This window comes from Monodelphis domestica, chromosome 4 (assembly GCF_027887165.1).
Source record: "Monodelphis domestica isolate mMonDom1 chromosome 4, mMonDom1.pri, whole genome shotgun sequence".
NCBI lineage: Eukaryota > Metazoa > Chordata > Mammalia > Didelphimorphia > Didelphidae > Monodelphis > Monodelphis domestica.
The window spans coordinates 74978877-74996367 of NC_077230.1; the positions used below are offsets into that span (position 1 = coordinate 74978877).

General features: G+C 38.9%; 1 protein-coding gene across 4 annotated transcripts in view; it reads left to right on the forward strand.

Annotated features, from left to right (window-relative positions):
• Positions 1-17491, forward strand: part of SIDT1 (SID1 transmembrane family member 1) — a 183096-nt gene that overhangs the window by 14141 nt on the left and 151464 nt on the right. For 3 of the 4 annotated variants that reach the window (XM_056793482.1, XM_056793483.1, XM_056793484.1), the window contains exon 2: positions 9833-10122. The exons of the other annotated variant lie outside the window; for it this stretch is intronic. In XM_056793482.1, the coding sequence (XP_056649460.1) occupies positions 9886-10122 (237 nt within the window). In that variant the 5' untranslated portion in view covers positions 9833-9885. The remainder of the gene's footprint in view (positions 1-9832; positions 10123-17491) is intronic. 4 annotated transcript variants of the gene reach the window in all.

Genomic DNA, 17491 nt, shown 5'->3' on the forward strand with positions numbered 1-17491 from the left:
AAAAAAATGGAGGAACTGGTGTTTTTGAAGATGAATGAGGTTGATGATCATTTGTGCAGGCTGTGACTAATTTACTAAAAGTAGGGTAGCAAATGTCCTTCCACTAAATTCTCACAAGATAGTATTAAATTTTATCCATCTGGAATAGCTCTATTATTGTCTGGCTAGAAAAAGAAATTTTGTGATCCATCATAACCTTTTTTTATTATTATTCTTTGAGTTAAGAAAAGCAATCATTGTTAAATCTGCAATGCATGTTTAAAACTAGTGTGTTACAGGGGAAAGAATGCCAGAGGCAGAGGCAGAAGACCTTGATTCTTTATTCTCTCATACTTGGCTTGTGATTTTGTGTTTTTCACTTTCGGTGACTGTGTTTCAGGTTCTTCATCAATAAAGTAAAAGGGTTCAGCTAAATTGAACTCAGCTCTCTTCAAGCATTAATGGTTCATGATTTAATTTTATTCTCATTATTCAAATCAAAAACAGTATTTTAGAATGTTGTCTGTTACTTTGACATTATATCTGCATAATATGTCTAGTGCTGAAATAGGCAGTTAATTCTATTCACTTTTTGGATGTGGTGTGGAAAAATAGTTGATTTTATTAACCGATATTTTTAAAATATAAGTTCTTTTGACATCATGTCATTATTAATACAGTGTTATTATGAGTAATCTGAAAAATTGGTGCCATTTTGAAAATGTGGATTCAAAGAGATCTTTGCATTAAAAAACCCAATATAGTAAAAATGTGAAACTCAGCTTATTACAGGGACCTTCCTAAGCTATCCATGATAAACTTGGAATTGATATTAGAAAAGAAAGCGTCTGACATATTAGGATATAGAAAGGGTTTGGACTTGCAGCTTCATTGGTACAAGGAACTACTCAATGAAGAAACTTTACCTTCCACAGGGCAACATCTTCTCTGTATCTTATAGTTTCATAAAGTTGCTTAGAGCCTTGAAAGGTTAAGTAACTTGCCAAAGATCACATAGCCAATATCTGTTAGAGTTGGATTTGATTCCTAAGCTAGCTCTTTCTCTTCTACCATGCTGCTTCATATATGGGGTGTTTAATAAATGCCTGCCCAAAGAATGCTTATTGAATACTTAGAAAAGGTCAAGAATTTAAAATTCCATTTTGTGTATGTATGTTAAATATTTAACATACATGATGTTGTTTTTAAGTAACATTCAAGAAATATATATACATATTGTATATATATATACATATATATGTATATATATAGTATTGGCAAAGATGGTTTTATTTTGCATCCAAAGGTGACAAGAAATAAAATTTCATCATATATTTGATCATCTTTTATTGTATCTGCAAAAAGACCACCAATAAAATAATTGTAGGTTATAGCCCAACATCTATTGCAGAAGATGAAAAGTTAGAGAAATTCTATGGAGAACTCAATATTTCCCTCTAAATTAAGTCAACAGTACTTTGATATTAGGTAGCTTCAATGGAAAGGCTGAAATAGATGAGAATATTGAAAAAATTTGAAAAAAATAGATCAAGAGAAATGAGTGGTAGTGACTAATGATTTGGAGAATACACAGAAGTTTCACACTTATGTATCATGAACCCTTTCTTTGAGCAAAGAATCAGAAGGGGCTAGATATTGAAAGTACCAAAAAAATTGCAAAAGCTAAAAATGATATTTTAACAGACAGGAAATGACTCATCACTGATGTGGGAGTTATTCCTGAATCTGCCATCTGTGTATAGTCAGACCAACAATTTCTTAGTGCAAAGCTCAAAATTAATACAAAGGTAGAAGAAAGAATCAGAATGAGAAAAAAAAGGCAGCATGCAATTAAAACAACTAAAATCTGGCCTGTTTAAACAAGTCACTAATACCCCATAATTAGATATTGATGAAAAAGAGATATTAAAGCAATTATAGTAATGTCACTAAAAAGTTTAACCATAATATAAATCAATTACCACAAGGAGGAAAAGAGCTTGAAAATCACCTTAGAAGGCAACCATTAATTTACTTGCCAGAAAGAAAAATATGGCAACCAAGGTCAACTCCAGTTTATAATGTAGTGGGTGATTATGATCAATATTACCCTGTAAGCAAAAATCAATTTAAAGAAAATCTGGCAACAGACCTAAGTAAAAAAATTTCTCCCATGGGTGTTTCAGAATGAGACTTGAAAAACAACAATGGATAGAAAATAAAAATGAACATTCTCAAGATTTTTTAAAGTCTCTTTTCTCTATCAGGGAGGAAAGTTCTGAATTTGGAGTTAGAGGCCTGGATTTAGATCACAGTTCTGCCAATTATTATCTATAAGACCTCAAGCAAATCATTTTACCTTCTTCGGTCTCCATTTCCTCATTTGGAAGACCTATAAGGTCTCTTTCTAAACTAAATATATGATCTTGTGCTCTTATGCCAGTGGAACATCATACTAGCATCATGGCCCTGGATATGCTAATTCAGGAGGGATAGATGATGTTAAAGAGGACAAATATAGGGAAAAGATCTGAACTAAATCAAACATACACAGATGAGGTGTATGTAGGAGCCAATGCAATCATAAAATCATTAAGATTCCAATTCTCAGGGGGCCAGAGATGTGAGAAAAAGATCTTACGCCTTATTATTATACCAAACAAAAAAGGACACTGAAAAAAAAACAATAAAAAAATACCATCCTCTACCCTACTTTCCCATCTCTAAAAATTATTATGAGACCAATCTGCAAGGCCATCCTTGATGAGAGCAGTAGAAAAGTGGCCTTTCACAGGCAATAATCCACAGTATGTCACATTTTTACTATAATGAATTTGACTAGAAGATGAAGAGAACCCAAGATCCCACTATTTGATTGGGTAGAGAAGAACTCCATCATAAATGCTTTCTTCCAATAAAATATCTCCCCTTTATACAACAAAACTATGTAAGATTTCTTGAAAGCTCTAACAGAGACAACTTTGCTTGATGGCCATCTATTGATTATCAGATAACAAAATAGGGAATTGTTTATTCAACAAAGGTATTTTCAAATATCTTGAAGGAATCCAAGGAATCCAAATTGAAAAGAAATGAGGTTCTTTATAGACAGCAAGGTCCTCCAGATGGTTTTGTTTGCAGATGATAGTGTGATTACATTAAGCAACAGTACACTGAAGAACCTCCTGGATAAGGTCCATAACCACTCAAAAACTTGCCCAACATAATTCAGATGAATGAAAAAAATGCCTATTGTCCAGATTATGATATGTAGCAAGAGGGCCAAGCTATAAAACTTTTCCATCAGTATAGAGATACCTTCTCCAGACAGTAAAAATCAATATAATTAAGTCCAGAATGGATCAAGAGAAGGGTAGCAAGTTGGATTGCCATTGGGAAGTTTCAAAATTCTTTTAAGGATCTCAAACTTCCCTCCAAAACAATGACATATCTTTTTTTAATACCAATGTTCTTCTGGTATTATTGTATGATTGGGACATTTAAAACATGATAGTTGTCTTTGAAGAATTGAAAAAGAAGACAATAGAAAGGTAAATGGTTGAAATGAATAGACTATCAGATATTGTAAGTAGGGAATCGTGAAGAAATACAATAAAAGATGTCCTCAAATCAATATATGATCAAAAACCAAAATGGGATAGTCACATGGTAAAGGTGAAGGATAACCAATGGACAGCCCATTGGTATCTTTGTGATATCAAGAGAAAGGTTAAAAGGCTTTTTGTAGAAGATTCAACATGAGCTAAACCTAGCCTTAGTGTGCTTTCTACTCTCCCATATTAACTCTTCTAGTACCTCGTGTATATACAGAATTTCACACAGTGTGAATAAGTATCATTTTCACTCATAGCTATCTTCCAATTGTTTCTAATTTAGTCAAATTTTATCCAAATCAGAACAAAAGAAAATTTAAAATGTTGGCACTTAAATTTTTTCAAATGCAAATTTTTGTCTTCATCTATTTTATTAATGATTGAATTTTTTAGTTACATGTAGAAACAATTTTTGACAATTTTTTTTTTTACATTTGGGGATTCAGATTTGCTCCTGCCCTCTTTCTCCTGCCCCTCCCTCAAGACAGTGAATAGGCTGATATAGGTTATCACCATGCTTTCATGCAGTATATATTTCTATATTGCTCCTGTTGTGATAGAAGATATACACAATACATATAATAAAAAATTCATGAAGGAAATGAAGTGAAAAATGGCATGCTTTGATCTGCAATCAGACTCCAACAGTTCCTTCTTTGGCTATGGATAGCATTTTTTCAAATCCTTTGAGGTTATCTTGGAGACTTGCTTTGCTGATAATGGTTTAGTCTTTCACAGATGATCATTGTATAATATTTCTGTTACAGTATATACTGTTTTCCTGGTTCTGCTCACTTCACTTTGCATCAGTTTGTATAACTATTTCCAGGTTTTTCTATACTCATCCTGTTCATTATTTCTTATGGTGCAATAGTATTCCTCAGTTTCCAATTCTTGGTCACTATAAAAAGCTGCTAAAAATATTTTTGTACAGGGAGGTCATTTCCCTTTATCTCTGATCTCTTTAGGATACAGACTCAGGACTGGTTTTGCTGGGTGTGCATTGCTATATAGCCCTTTGGGCATAGTTCCAAGTTGCCCTCCAGAATGATTGGATAAGTTCACAGATTTCTCCAACTGTGTATGAGTGTCCCCATTTTTTCACATCCCCTTCAATGTTTATAAATTTTCTTTTTAGTCACGTTAGCCAATCTGATAGGTGTAAGGTGGGATCTCAGAGTTATTTTTGGATTTCTCTAATAGTTTTTTGGAGCATTTTTTCAGATGACTACAGATAATTTTACTTTCTTCCTCAGAACTTCTTATTCATATCCTTTGAACATTTTTCAATTGGGGAATGATTTATATTTTTATAAATTTAACTCAGTTCTGTTAATTTTTATGGTTGGACTGAATATTTAATTGGTCACTGGGGATTTAATTTTTAAATCCCAAAAATGAATTACTAAAGTAAAATGGAATTTAAGGTAGTTTATTTTTACAATAGAGGGAAGAAATTAAGGAAGAGATAAAAGGAGAGAGAGAGAGAGAGAGAGAGAGAGAGAGAGAGAGAGAGAGAGAGAAAGACAGACAGACAGACAGACAGACAGAGAGCGCCCCAGCTTCCTCTGAGCCAGGTAGCAATTCTAAGGCCCCAGCCAGGGGAAAGGAGTCTCAAGATGATGGGCTTTTCCCGGAGGCTGACGCCTCCAGAAGGCTAAGGAAAGAAGTCAGCCTTTACACTCACCACATGTCAGTTCAATCAGCAAGATTCTTTGTCAGTCATCTGACTCCAGCAGGCTCTACTACAAGTATGTCTCTTTCAAACTCCAAGTGTCCCTCTTCACTCCAAGTGATCCTCTTCACTACAAATATCTCTCTTCACTCCAAGTGTCCCTGTTTCCATTTTTCAAGACCTTTTTCTCTCATGTCACTTCTCCTAAATCCCAGCTGACGCTCCATTCCAGGACTGCCCACTCTTTCACATGTGGGTCATAGACCTCCCACTCAATGTATGAAATGGGTGTTCACACCTTTTTGTGGTTAAAATCCAAAATGAGTAGATCTCCATACTCAACTTTAAGTACTGTGTTTATACTTTGGGGATTAAAATCTAAAAATAGACCAAGGATTACAATTTAATCCTCACAATCAAGGAAGAGCTAAGTACCCTCATTGTTAGGATCAGGAGAGAGCCACATCCAATCTTCACAGTTCTCAATATATTTGAGAAATGAGGCCTTTGTCAAAGACACTTGCTATAACATTTTTTCCCCCAAATTTGTTGTTTTCCTCTTAATCTTGGTTACAGTGGTTTGGTCCAAATTTTTTTTTAATCTAATGTATTCAAAATTATCCATTTCAGGGGCAGTTGGGTGGCTCAGTGGATTTCGAGCCAGGCCTAGAGACAGGAGGTCCTAGGTTCAAATCTGGCCTCAGACACTTCCCAGCTGTGTGACCCTGGGCAAGTCACTTAACCCCCATTGCCTAGCCCTTACCACTCTTCTGCCTTGGAGCCAATGCAGACTCCAAGACAGAAGGTAAGGGTTTTTTTTTTTAATTATCCATTTCATTTTTTATAATGTTCTCTATATCTTGTTTGGTCATAAATTCTTCCCTTTTCCATAAATCTGACAGGTGAATTTTTCCATGTTCCCCTAATTTGTTTACGGTATCACCTTTTATTTCTAGATTGATTCTATCCTGGTGTATGGAGTGAGATGTTGGACTATGCCTAGTTTCTGGTACATTGCTTTCCAGTTTCCCCAGAGTTTTTGTCAAATAGTGAGTTCTTTCCCCCAAAGCTCGAATCTTTGGGTTTATTAAACACTAAGTTGCTGTGGACATTAACTATCAAATGAAAATTCTTTTTTTTTATTTGATTTTTTAATTTTTAAATATTTTTACATGGTTATATGATTCCTGTTCTCTCCCTCCCCTTTTCCCTTCCCCCTCCTTGACCTGACAAGCAATTCCACTGGGTTACTTGTGTATATATATATATATATATATATATATATGTATGTATGTATAGGTATCATCACTTGACACCTGTTTCTGTATTATTCATTTTTGTAATGCAGTAATCTTTAAAAACTAAAACCTCAAATCATATACACATATAAACAAATGATAAATCACATATTTTTCTTCTGCATTTCTATTCCCATAGTTCTTTTTCTAGATGTAGTTAGCTTTCTTTCTCATGAGTCCCTTTGGCTTGTCCTAGATCAGGGGTCCCCAAATTTTTTTACACAGGGGCCAGTTCACTGTCCCTCAGACCGTTGGAGGGCTGAACTATAAAAAAACAAACAAACTATGAACAAATCTGTATACCGCTGTCTGGGATAGAGGAGGCTGCAGGGCTGGCTGGGATGGGCCTGTCACACCTTGCACAGGTCCATCATCACCACCACTATACTGGGCAGCAGGATACACAGTGTGGAATCCCCTCCCCCAGATCACCCCTCACCATGCTGATGTCTTCCATTGTGCAGCCACATGATCCTTTGTGCGGCATTTCGTTCACATTCATTTACTCTCAGAACAAGGTGCCACACAAAGGATTATGTCACCGGAAGTAGTACTGTAGTGAGTGATGCCGCGCTTTGTGGTGCTGCCACATACAGATGTGGATGTATCCTGTACTCCTCTCACTGACCACCAGTGAAAGAGGTGCCCCTTCCGGAAGTGCAGTGGGGGCCAGTGTGATAGAGGCCGGCACACCGGATTAATAGTTTGGGGACCCCTGCCCTAGATCATTGCATTGCTATTAGTAGCAAAGCCTATTACATCAAATGCAAATTCTTAATGAAATTATTCAAGCTCAGAGTATTTGGTTTGCCCATGTCTTTGTTTCTCAAAAACAGAATGATCTGATTCAAGCAAACTTTATCCTAGAATTCAATTTCAAGTTGAATTCAAGTCTGAGAAATGGTGACTTGGTTACCCATAAATTTATAATCACATTACAGATTCCTGAAGATACATCTAGGTGTTAGGAATGCCAAATTTCCTTCAGCATTGTTAGTAGTCCTTTCTTATAAGAACTTGACAGCAAAAGCGAATACATGTGAAAATATGGTCTTCATTGGCTATAACACTGATTTTTGATATTTGACTGAGTAGTTTGTACTCATTCAAAAAGTATGCTTTAACTTTTAAAAGCTAGGGAACTTAATCTAAGAACACAGCCATTTAAAAATTGTTTTAAGATATTTAATTTTCCCAATTGCATGTAACAATTTTCCCCATATGTTTTCTGAAGTTATAAGAACTAAGTTGTCTCCCTCCCTTTTCTCCTCCTCCTGGAGAGATTAAGCAACTTGATCTGGGTTATAGATGTATTAGCATGCAAAACATATTTCCATATTGTTCTTGTCATAAGAAAATGCTCACATAAAACCAAAATCCCCAAATAAAAACCCAAATAAATTAAAAGGAGAACTAGTAGGTTTTGATCTGCATACCAACTCCAACAGTTCTTTCTCTGAAGGTTAATATTCTTTGTCATAAATCTTTCACTACTGTCCAGGATAATTGTATTGCTGAGAGTAGCTAAGTCTTTCCCAGATGATCATTGCACGATATTGCTGTTACTGTGTACAAAGTTCTCCTGGTTCTGCTTATTTCACTCTGCATCAGTTCATCTAGGTCTTTCCAACTTTTACTGTAATCATCCTGTTTATCATTTCTTACAGTACAATAGTATTCCATCACCATCATATACCACAATTTGTTTAGCCATTCCTCAACCCTTCAATTTCCATTCTTTGCCACCACAAAGAGAACTGAGTCATTTTAAACAAAATTTTATTTGCTTTTGTTTTTAATGATCTTATTGATAACATTTTCCTAGCAAGCATATACCACCTATATGTGTCCAATTTATATGATCAGATTAAGTTATCCTTTAGTATTTAAGAAGGAAGACTTGAGGGTATTTGGAAAGAAGCATTATCACTAGGTTCTTTTCTCTTCTGAGTATACTTGCCCTTCAAAGCATCCCTCTTTAAATACATAGATATATATTTACAGGACCACATCTTAGAATTTTCTAGTTTTTAATTACACTGTACTTCCTTTCTTTACTAGGCAATGATTTCTGTATCTTTAAAGAAAAAAAAGGTGAAATGTTGACTATTGGTAGTTTCTTTGAGTCTTCAAAATCATACCTGGTTGAAATATACCTTTGGATAAATACAATTTCTACTCTTTGCCTTTGTGTCTTTTGGAACTAGACCAGCAAGTGTTCACAAGTTCTCTTTATTACAAAGATTATACATATTTAAATAGGTATACATATGATGAGATATGAGTTCTCCTGAAGGGGAAATAAAAAAGTGGTCCAGGTGTCTAGAAGAAGGTTCTCTCTCTCTCTCTCTCTCTCTCTCTCTCTCTCTCTCTCTCTCTCTCTCTCTCTCTCTCTCCCTCACTCTCCTTCCATTTTAGAATCAATAAGAAGAATGGTAAAGGCTAGGCAACTGGGATTAAATGACTTACCCAGGATCTCACAGCTAGAAAGTGGCTGAGGCCTCCCATCTTTAAGCCTGGCTCTTCATCCACTGAGCCACCTAGGTACCCGGGGGATATCTTAAAGAAGAAAAGATTTTAGATTAACATTTAAGCTACTAATATTTTTAGTAGATTTCAGCCTGGGGAAAAAATAAGTCAAACATTATAGTTTATGTTAAAATTTGGGTATCTGGATTAAATTTACCATCTCTCAGAATCAATTGCTTAATATGCTGACTGCTAATTAGTTATTCCCTTCCCCTTCCCCAAATCTGTGCCACCCCCACCCCTGTCCTAAATTCTCTATTGATCTGAAATGAACTGAATTTCCCGTAGTAGACAATTAGACAGTTTGCCACTCCGGACCTCGGGTGCATTCTCTTGAAGTTCCCAAATGGCAGAAAATCCAGTTTGGGGTGAGGGTGGAGGGTTGGGGCGGAGGGAAGTGGGAGAAGAGGCGAAATTACTGACGGAGTAGGTGCCGGATTCTAGTTGGCTAGAAAGTGAAGAGGAAATAGATTTCTAATCCAGAAAGAGAAAACATCAGTCGCTCCTGTTCCCTCCGGGCTCCTCGCCCTCATCCTGCGACCTCCCATCGAGACTAGATCAATATTTTATCAGGCTTATCTATCGCTTAGCAGATTCCTAGCACCCACCCGTGGAGGAAGTCAGACAGCGCCCAGGCTGTACTTGGGTGAAACATTAGCCAGCCACACAAGAGGTGGCTTTTTAAAGGTTATATAGTCTGCCCCTTCCCCCCCCCCCCTTTCTTTTTTAAATTCCAGCTACGCTCAAACTCTAAGCCTGCCAGTGAAGGAGACAGCGCTCGGTGCCCACCATGCGGGGCTCTTCGGGGCTCGCCCTGCTCTATGGATTGCCCTGGCTCCTGGCCGCAGTGCCCCAGCTCCCTCCACCATCTGGGGGGCAGCTAAGGAGCTTTTCCCGGGCTCAGGCGAGGAGTGGCCGCTTCCAAGACACAGCCAGGGGAGCCGATTTCGATCGCGTTTACAGCGGGGTGGTGAACCTCAGCACGGAGGAGATCTACTCTTTCAATTACACCAGCAAACCCGGGCAGGTAAGAGGTTTTCCTGCTTGAAGTCTCTTGGGAACTTGCAAAATCTGTGAGCTTAGGGAAGGACAGCCCTGCATCTATCTCGGTCCTCGATCCCCTAGGACTCATTGGGGGGGGGGGGGGGGGGGGGGGACGGAGACTAGGGGGGAGGGGGAGGAGAGGGAGAAGAACCAAGAATCCTCCATCCTTTTTTCCTGGGAACTCTGGATTTTCGGACATAATCGATATTCCACAAATCACCCACCTGACCAGAAGAGTAACTGCTCTTCCCCTCCCTTCCAGGTGCCAGGACACTGACATTTTTAGTGCTATGCAGTATTCCCGGGCTCCAGCTCCTTGCTTTGATCTGTCTCTCTGAGCTCTTTTCTGAGGTCTCTCTCCCACTCTGGTCATTTGTCTGGCCAAACCTCGAATGTTATTATTGGGGTAGCCACAGAGAGCACCTCTTTCCCCTGAAGTAATGACATGCCGGGAACATCATTTCATTTGTGGGGAAGTGGCTAGGACTGACCGATTTCCATGCCATGAGGATAGATCTGCTAAATCTCAGAACAGAAAATCAGTGGCAGAAGCGCTGGAGACAGCAGAAGCCATGAAGCTGCATGTGCTAGTGGGAAGAGCCTTGGGTTTGGGGAGTCAGACAGTCTGTTCCTTTGCTGGCTCTGTGTGACCTTAGACAAGTCACTCAAACTCGGAATGAGAAGAATCAAACTTGCATTACCTCAGCATCCATAAAGGGCTTTGTGGCCTTAAAATGATATGTAAATATGTGATTCTCATTCCCCGTCTTCCTTTAATGCTTTAGAAACACCAGCAGATCTACTTTTCTAAAATGAGATCATAAACTACTAATTGATCATTCTAAGGATTCAGTCCGTGGTGATTGATAAATTGGTGAAAATTCTAAATCCATGACTGGCAATAACCAATGTGCAAGTTGTTTCCTTGAGGGGAAAAATCATACTAATAACAAACTTATTCCTGAACTATAGATGCATTTGTATAATGTAATAAATGGCTTAGAGTTTGGGCCTTCTCAGGAGAAACCCCCTGGGGATGAATAGATAAAAATATTCTTTTTGATATGCCCCCCCCCCCACGGCCAAAGGGGACAGTGACGGTGATGCATTTGTGTATTTCCTTTCGCATACTCTGTGTACAAAAGCTTAATTCCCCATCCCTAAATGTTTGTGTCAGAAGACGGGGAGCATCACTGCAGAATCCCAATGATGCTTCCAGACCGGGCTTGGCTCGGCCCCATTTACATCACAGTCCAGGTTTGGGAACTGAGGAGATGGAACCATTCATGTGGGAAAAGTTGGGGGAAAGGCCGCAATAGTCATTCCCTAATCTTGTGTAATGTCATTCTATGGGGGTATATCTAATGGGGCTGGGGGTGTGCACAAACTAGCTCCCCTCCACCTCAGGCATGATTTATCGTCGAGTTGCAGGTCGAATCCGACGTATGCTTGAAAAACACCATATTCTCTAGTGTGAGTTTTCAGTTCTCTGCCACTGGTTGGTAAGGAAGCTCAAAGGAATCAGGGTGAAACAAGCCTCTGGAGCAAGCATTGGCACTTTGTGAAAGATTATTACAATATGCATGGGGACAGATAGCTAACAAGAGATTTTGTGCCTTTATGTGATACCAAGCAAGGACTTCTAGGTATGTCAATGCCTTAAGAAACGGTTTTATATTCATTTTAGACATTTGGGTTGGTCCTATTTTAAAAGACTGGAAAGTTAATAGTCTAGTTACTACTTGATTTTTTTTTTTGGAGAGTACTATTTCATTTTAGCAGTGTGATGCTGTGGCAAGAGCAATGTACTTCAGAGTTAGAAGAGCTGGATATGAGGTCTAGCACTTATGCAAGATGTAACCCAGAAAAAGTCACTGAAGTCACTGTGGGCTTCCGTTTCCTCATCTGTAAGAGGAGTAGACTAGAGCTTTGTCAGCTCTGATGTCCAGTAAATAAATATTGTTATTTTCATGTCAATCTATAACAAAAGTTCAATTTATAAGAAATATTAAACGTCTCATTTTTGTCCTTTCCTTTTCTCTTGGTTATTTTCACATGCTTTGATTTAGAGAAGCAAAGAAAGGAGCCTTTCTTTCCCCTCTTTATGACCATGTGAAGGGAGGAAGGTGCTTCTGAGAACCATTTCTTCATCACTTTTTTCTTCCGTACCTTCAACACGAAACAGCAACTGAGAGACACATTCAGTCAAACCCATGTAACGCCATTTAGACAAACACATCAGAATTCCTTATTATATGAAAAATCTTTAGCAACATAAACAGCTCCAGTGAGTAAAAGAAGGAATTGGGGAGAATGATGATTGTGGTGAGAAAGCAGAGGAATAACTATGTCTCACTCTCTGAGATCTATCTGAGAGGAACAGAGAGAGATAGTAGAGTTACAAGAATGTTCCATACCTCTGGGACAAAGTCACAGGTGACTGGCAGGCCACCAGTGGATTTATGTCTAGAATGGAGAATACAGGGTAAGGTTTGTTGGGAGATGAGAATAATTAGATTGGGAGAGACCAGCTGGTAAAAGCAGGAGTCAGATATTTGTATTTGATCTGGAGATAGGAAGCTGCTGGATGAAAATCTAACCATTGTGCCATAGAGCTTCTCTCCCTAATAGAGTGTTATGTGTTTTCAGAGACACCAATTATTCCATGTAGGTTTTAAAGCTTGAGATATTTCATTGGATTTTAGGACTAAAAAGCTCTGGGGAGAAGGAAAGGAGAATAATGATCCGTGGCAGAACCCTTAGCAAAGAGCCTTTGGGGAACCTGAGGCTTGTCACAAGCCTAGAAACCAAAGGCTCTCCCCCTCAGAAGGAGGAAGACCCCTCCTCAGAATAATGTCTTTAAATGCTTAAAATCAAGGGATTACCAGGGTAACCAAAGGTTAGTGAAAATAAATAATTTAGACTTCAGTATAATAACCCCTGCTAGAGTAAGGGGATCCTTGGTAATAAGAAGAGTAAAAAGAGGATATGAGAAGCCCCTGGAAGGAGCAGCACAGAGAGAGTAGAAACATGCATTCATATTCAGTGGAAGAGGAAAGTTGGACAGACTTCTCAGGGGAAGATGCCCCAAGGGAAAGGGGATGTGAGAACTATCCAAAGGAGAAGTGAGGCTATAAGGAGCCTCAAGAAGAAGGGCACCTGAGGGTGGAAAGGTAAAGAGAGGTGTTAAATAGGAAAAGCATTGAATCTAGAATCAAGAATCCATTCTACCTCTGTTCCTTGAGTGCGTGATTTTTGTGACTGAATGTGAAATCCTTTATCCCCCTCAGCCTTCAGTTTCCTTATGACATCACCTTTCCAACAACAATAATAGAACCACATAATTTTTATAGCACTTTAAGTTTGCAAATCACTTTACTTATCTGATGCTGTCCTGTGAGGGAAGTGTTATTATCCCCATTTTACAGATGAGGAAATCGTAGCAGAAGGCAATTGTGATTCACCCAGGGTCACAGGGCTTTTAAATGTCTGAGGCATGGTTTGAACTCGGGTCTTCTTGCCTCTAGGTCCAACACTCTACCACTATACTACCAAGCTGCTTGATCTCTTCAGTTTCTTTTGAGCTCTAAATTCTATGATTCAATGATCTTAGAAGTCATCTGAGGCAACTGAGAAGGGGAACAGAACCCACACCTCCTAATTTCCCACTAATGCTCTTTTCCTTCCACCCTGCCTCTGAAAGTATTTCTGTCATGTTGTTTATTGTTTGATATATTTACCTTTCATTAGTATATAGTTTTGCAACAACTTGAAAATAATGCATAACTTTATTAATACATTAGCCCTGTCTTATCTAAGGTCTAGAATGTGTTTAGATCTGGTAATGCCAGTCACCTGATGCCAAATTTCATACTTTCTGTTCAGTCCTTAATGAAATGTATTTGCTCTATACAGTGTTTGTACTCCAATGATAAATTATAGCTAAATAAATACTCATGATATTTGTCCCCCGTGGGTCCCCTGGGGATCTTTGACCTCTCTCCTCTATTTACTAGATTTACTCTTAGGGCTTCCCTACCATAAAAATCGATCTGGTTCATCATGTTTGTCCCACCCAGGGCTCACTCAGGCCCAGGAATATTTGAATTTGATTTTAAATTCTCTCCTTAGAATATTCAGTTCCTCCTTCCACTCCCAACTCACCCCACCTGTACAAGCACCAGGCTGCAACCTATTTGAAGATAATATCTATTTAATAAAAGGTATGTAAAGACCAGAGAAAGAACTTATGCCCAGCCCTTTCAGCAAAGGAATAGGGCCCTCCCTCCCCTTCTTCACCCAGAGGCTCGGCCACAAACCAACTCATAAGCCTAATTGGAGGGTCTCAAAGTAGGAGTGGAAGTTGGAATTCATAGTCAAGGGCAGCACCCCCTCCCTCTCCCGAGGGGCCATCTCCTCCTTGGTTCTCTTTCTGCAGCTTCACACTGTGAACAATAACTTCGGAATGTCTCATTCTTTGCTTAGCTTGTCAGGTTAGGTCAATAAAGATTTGTTAAGCCCTGAACGATGCATCAGGTCCCAAGTGCTGATATAAAGAAAGAAAAAAAGAGTGCTTGTCCTCAAAGAACTTACAATCGAAAAGGGGGACCAAAATACAAACAACTATGGACAACCAAGTTGTTGTTCTTGTTCATTTCAATCCTGTCCATCTCTTTGGGACTCCTTTTGGGATTGCAGTGGTTTGTCATTTCCTTTTTCTGGTTTTTTGGCAGGTGAGGAATCTGAGACAAACAAGGTTAAATGACTTGCCCAGGGACATACAGCTACTAAGTAATTGAGGCGGACAAGTTATAAACAGTATAAATCAGAGATAATATTAAAGTGAAAAAATATTAGCATACTACTGCTACTACTACTACTACTAGTAGTACTACTACCACTACTACCACCACCACTACTACTACTGCTACTACTACTACACAACATACTTACATGGCACATTATAGAGTGATAGACCTGGAGCCAGGAAGATTCATCTTCATGAATTCAGATATTGCTTCTGACACTTTCTCACTCTGTGATCCTAGGCAAGTCACTTAACCTTGTTTACGTGTTTCTTCATCTGTAAAAGGAGCTGAGGAAGAAAATGGCAAAGTACTTCAGTATCTTTGCCAAGAAAATCCAAAATGGAGTCACAGAGAGTCAATCGCAACTGAAAAATGATTTAACAATACTACTACTACTAGCTAACATTCATATAGCACTTACTAGGTGCCAGGCAATGTGCTTTGCACTTTACAATTATTCTCATTTGATCCTTATTGCAACCTTCATAGATAAGTTCTATTATTATCTCCATTTTACAGATGAAGAAACTGAGGCAAATGAGTTAAGTGACTTGCTCAAAGCCACATAGAAAGTATGTGAGGCTAGATCTGAATTCAGGTGTTCCTGACTATGGGTCCAGGGCACAATCTGCTATTCCATTTTATTATGTTATATTATTATAATTACAACAATAGCTAGCCTCTGTATAGTGCTCTAGAGTTTGTGAAGCATTGAGAAAGACCAGGAATGGGTTCTTACAAAAGGTGGACTTTTAGCTGAGACTTAAAAGAAGCCAAGAGGCATAGGAAAAGAAGGGATAGAATTCCAGGAATTCTGTCAGGGAAAATGCCCAAAGTTAAGAGATGGATTATCTTGTTCAAGGAACAGCAGGGAGGCCAGTGCCATTGGATAGAAGAATACATAGAGGGAAATGAAGACTAAGTAAGTAAGAAGACTAGAAAGGTAAAAAGAGACCAGGCTATGGAGGGCATTAAAAACTAAACAGCAGATTTTATATTGATCCTAGAGGTGAGAGGAAGCCACTGGAATCTGTGGAATTGGAGTAGGGTTGGGAGCAATCTGTGACACCGTCAGACATGCACTTTGGGTTAAGGAGGCAAAAGACTCAAGAGAAGAAGGTAGTGTAGAGATGCACTGGTTCACCAACAACTCATGTAGGGACAGAGAGGAGAGCATATTCAGTGTAGGGATGATCACATAGGAAAGAACAGAGACTGGAGGGATTGGTGGCCATGATGAGGATGAAGAACAAAGATAGGGGCCATAGGACAGAGGGAAATATGGAATGAGGAAAGAATATAATCAGATAAAGGAATTTCACAGTTCATGAACATGGAAGTAGAGCTCTTACAAGTGATTAGCAAGATCAAGGGAAAGAGGAGGTCATGGGACGTGAGTCAGCTGAGGAACTGGGACATTGGGGTATTTGAGGGAATGTATGTCTAAATCCTCTGGCATGACAGCAGGAGTTAGGGGAAAAGAAAAGATTATGAGGCAAGCCTTGAACTCATTCAGGAAGAAAAGAGAATGTCCTGGAGTAGGTAGATAATAGCTACCAGGATTTTGATTGAATGATAAATGTGGATTAAATGAACTTTGGAGAAGAGATTCCTGAATGTTGTTGGTGGGAGAGGGAGAGACTAAAAGTGAGAGTGAGGAGCATGAAGTAGTTTTATCTCCTACTATGGCCAGTAAGCAAAAGTACAACCAAGACTGGAAAGAGTGGCCAGGGATGGTGTGTCAATAAACAGAAGAGCCAAGTCTGAATGAGCACCAGAAGATGGAAGAGGTGAGAAAGGAAATGATTTGAGATGAAAAAGAGTTTGTTGCCTGTGGAGAAGACATTCTGGAAATCGAAGTAGAAGTGGGTATTTAGATAAGATGGTGATGGGGTTGGGTTGATGGGAATGGGAAGAAGAGAACAGGCTGTGGGGGGACAGGGAATAGGAGGGCCAGACTCATTGGGAAAGGAAGCAGATAAGCAAATGGCAAGATGAAAATGGAATGAGTTGGGCAGGTTATCTTTGTCACCATGAGCTGGTATGAAGATCTTATAGTCTGAAGGATTAGCCAGGAGTAGAGAGTGAGTAGTGAGACTGGGATTTCTCATGCTGTGGAAGTTCCAAGCTGTTGTCATTGGCTTGGCCTTAGGATAGAGTCATTTCAGGGTTCAGGCTTCTTGTTTCTTAGCAAGCACCATGTCCTTATTGACCTTCTAGTTTGGTGTTCCTCTTCATTGCCATGGTCCTACAAAACTGCCAATCCATTCTGTCATGTCTTTGTTTCCTGTAGAACTTCACTCTCTTCTGTTTGTACATGTACTCTAAGCATTAAAGGAAGGGATTTTTAGAGAGGACTTAGCTCTTTTGTGCTTTGCCATTGGTGCATGTCTACTCTCCACAGAAAGTACTCAAAGCACTTTGGACATAGACTCACTTCTCCCCTCTCATTTTTGGCAGTTCTTAACCTCTGTGTTGTAGACACTTTCAGTAGTCTATTGAAGCTTATAGGCTCCTCAAAATCATATGTTTTGCCTCTATTAA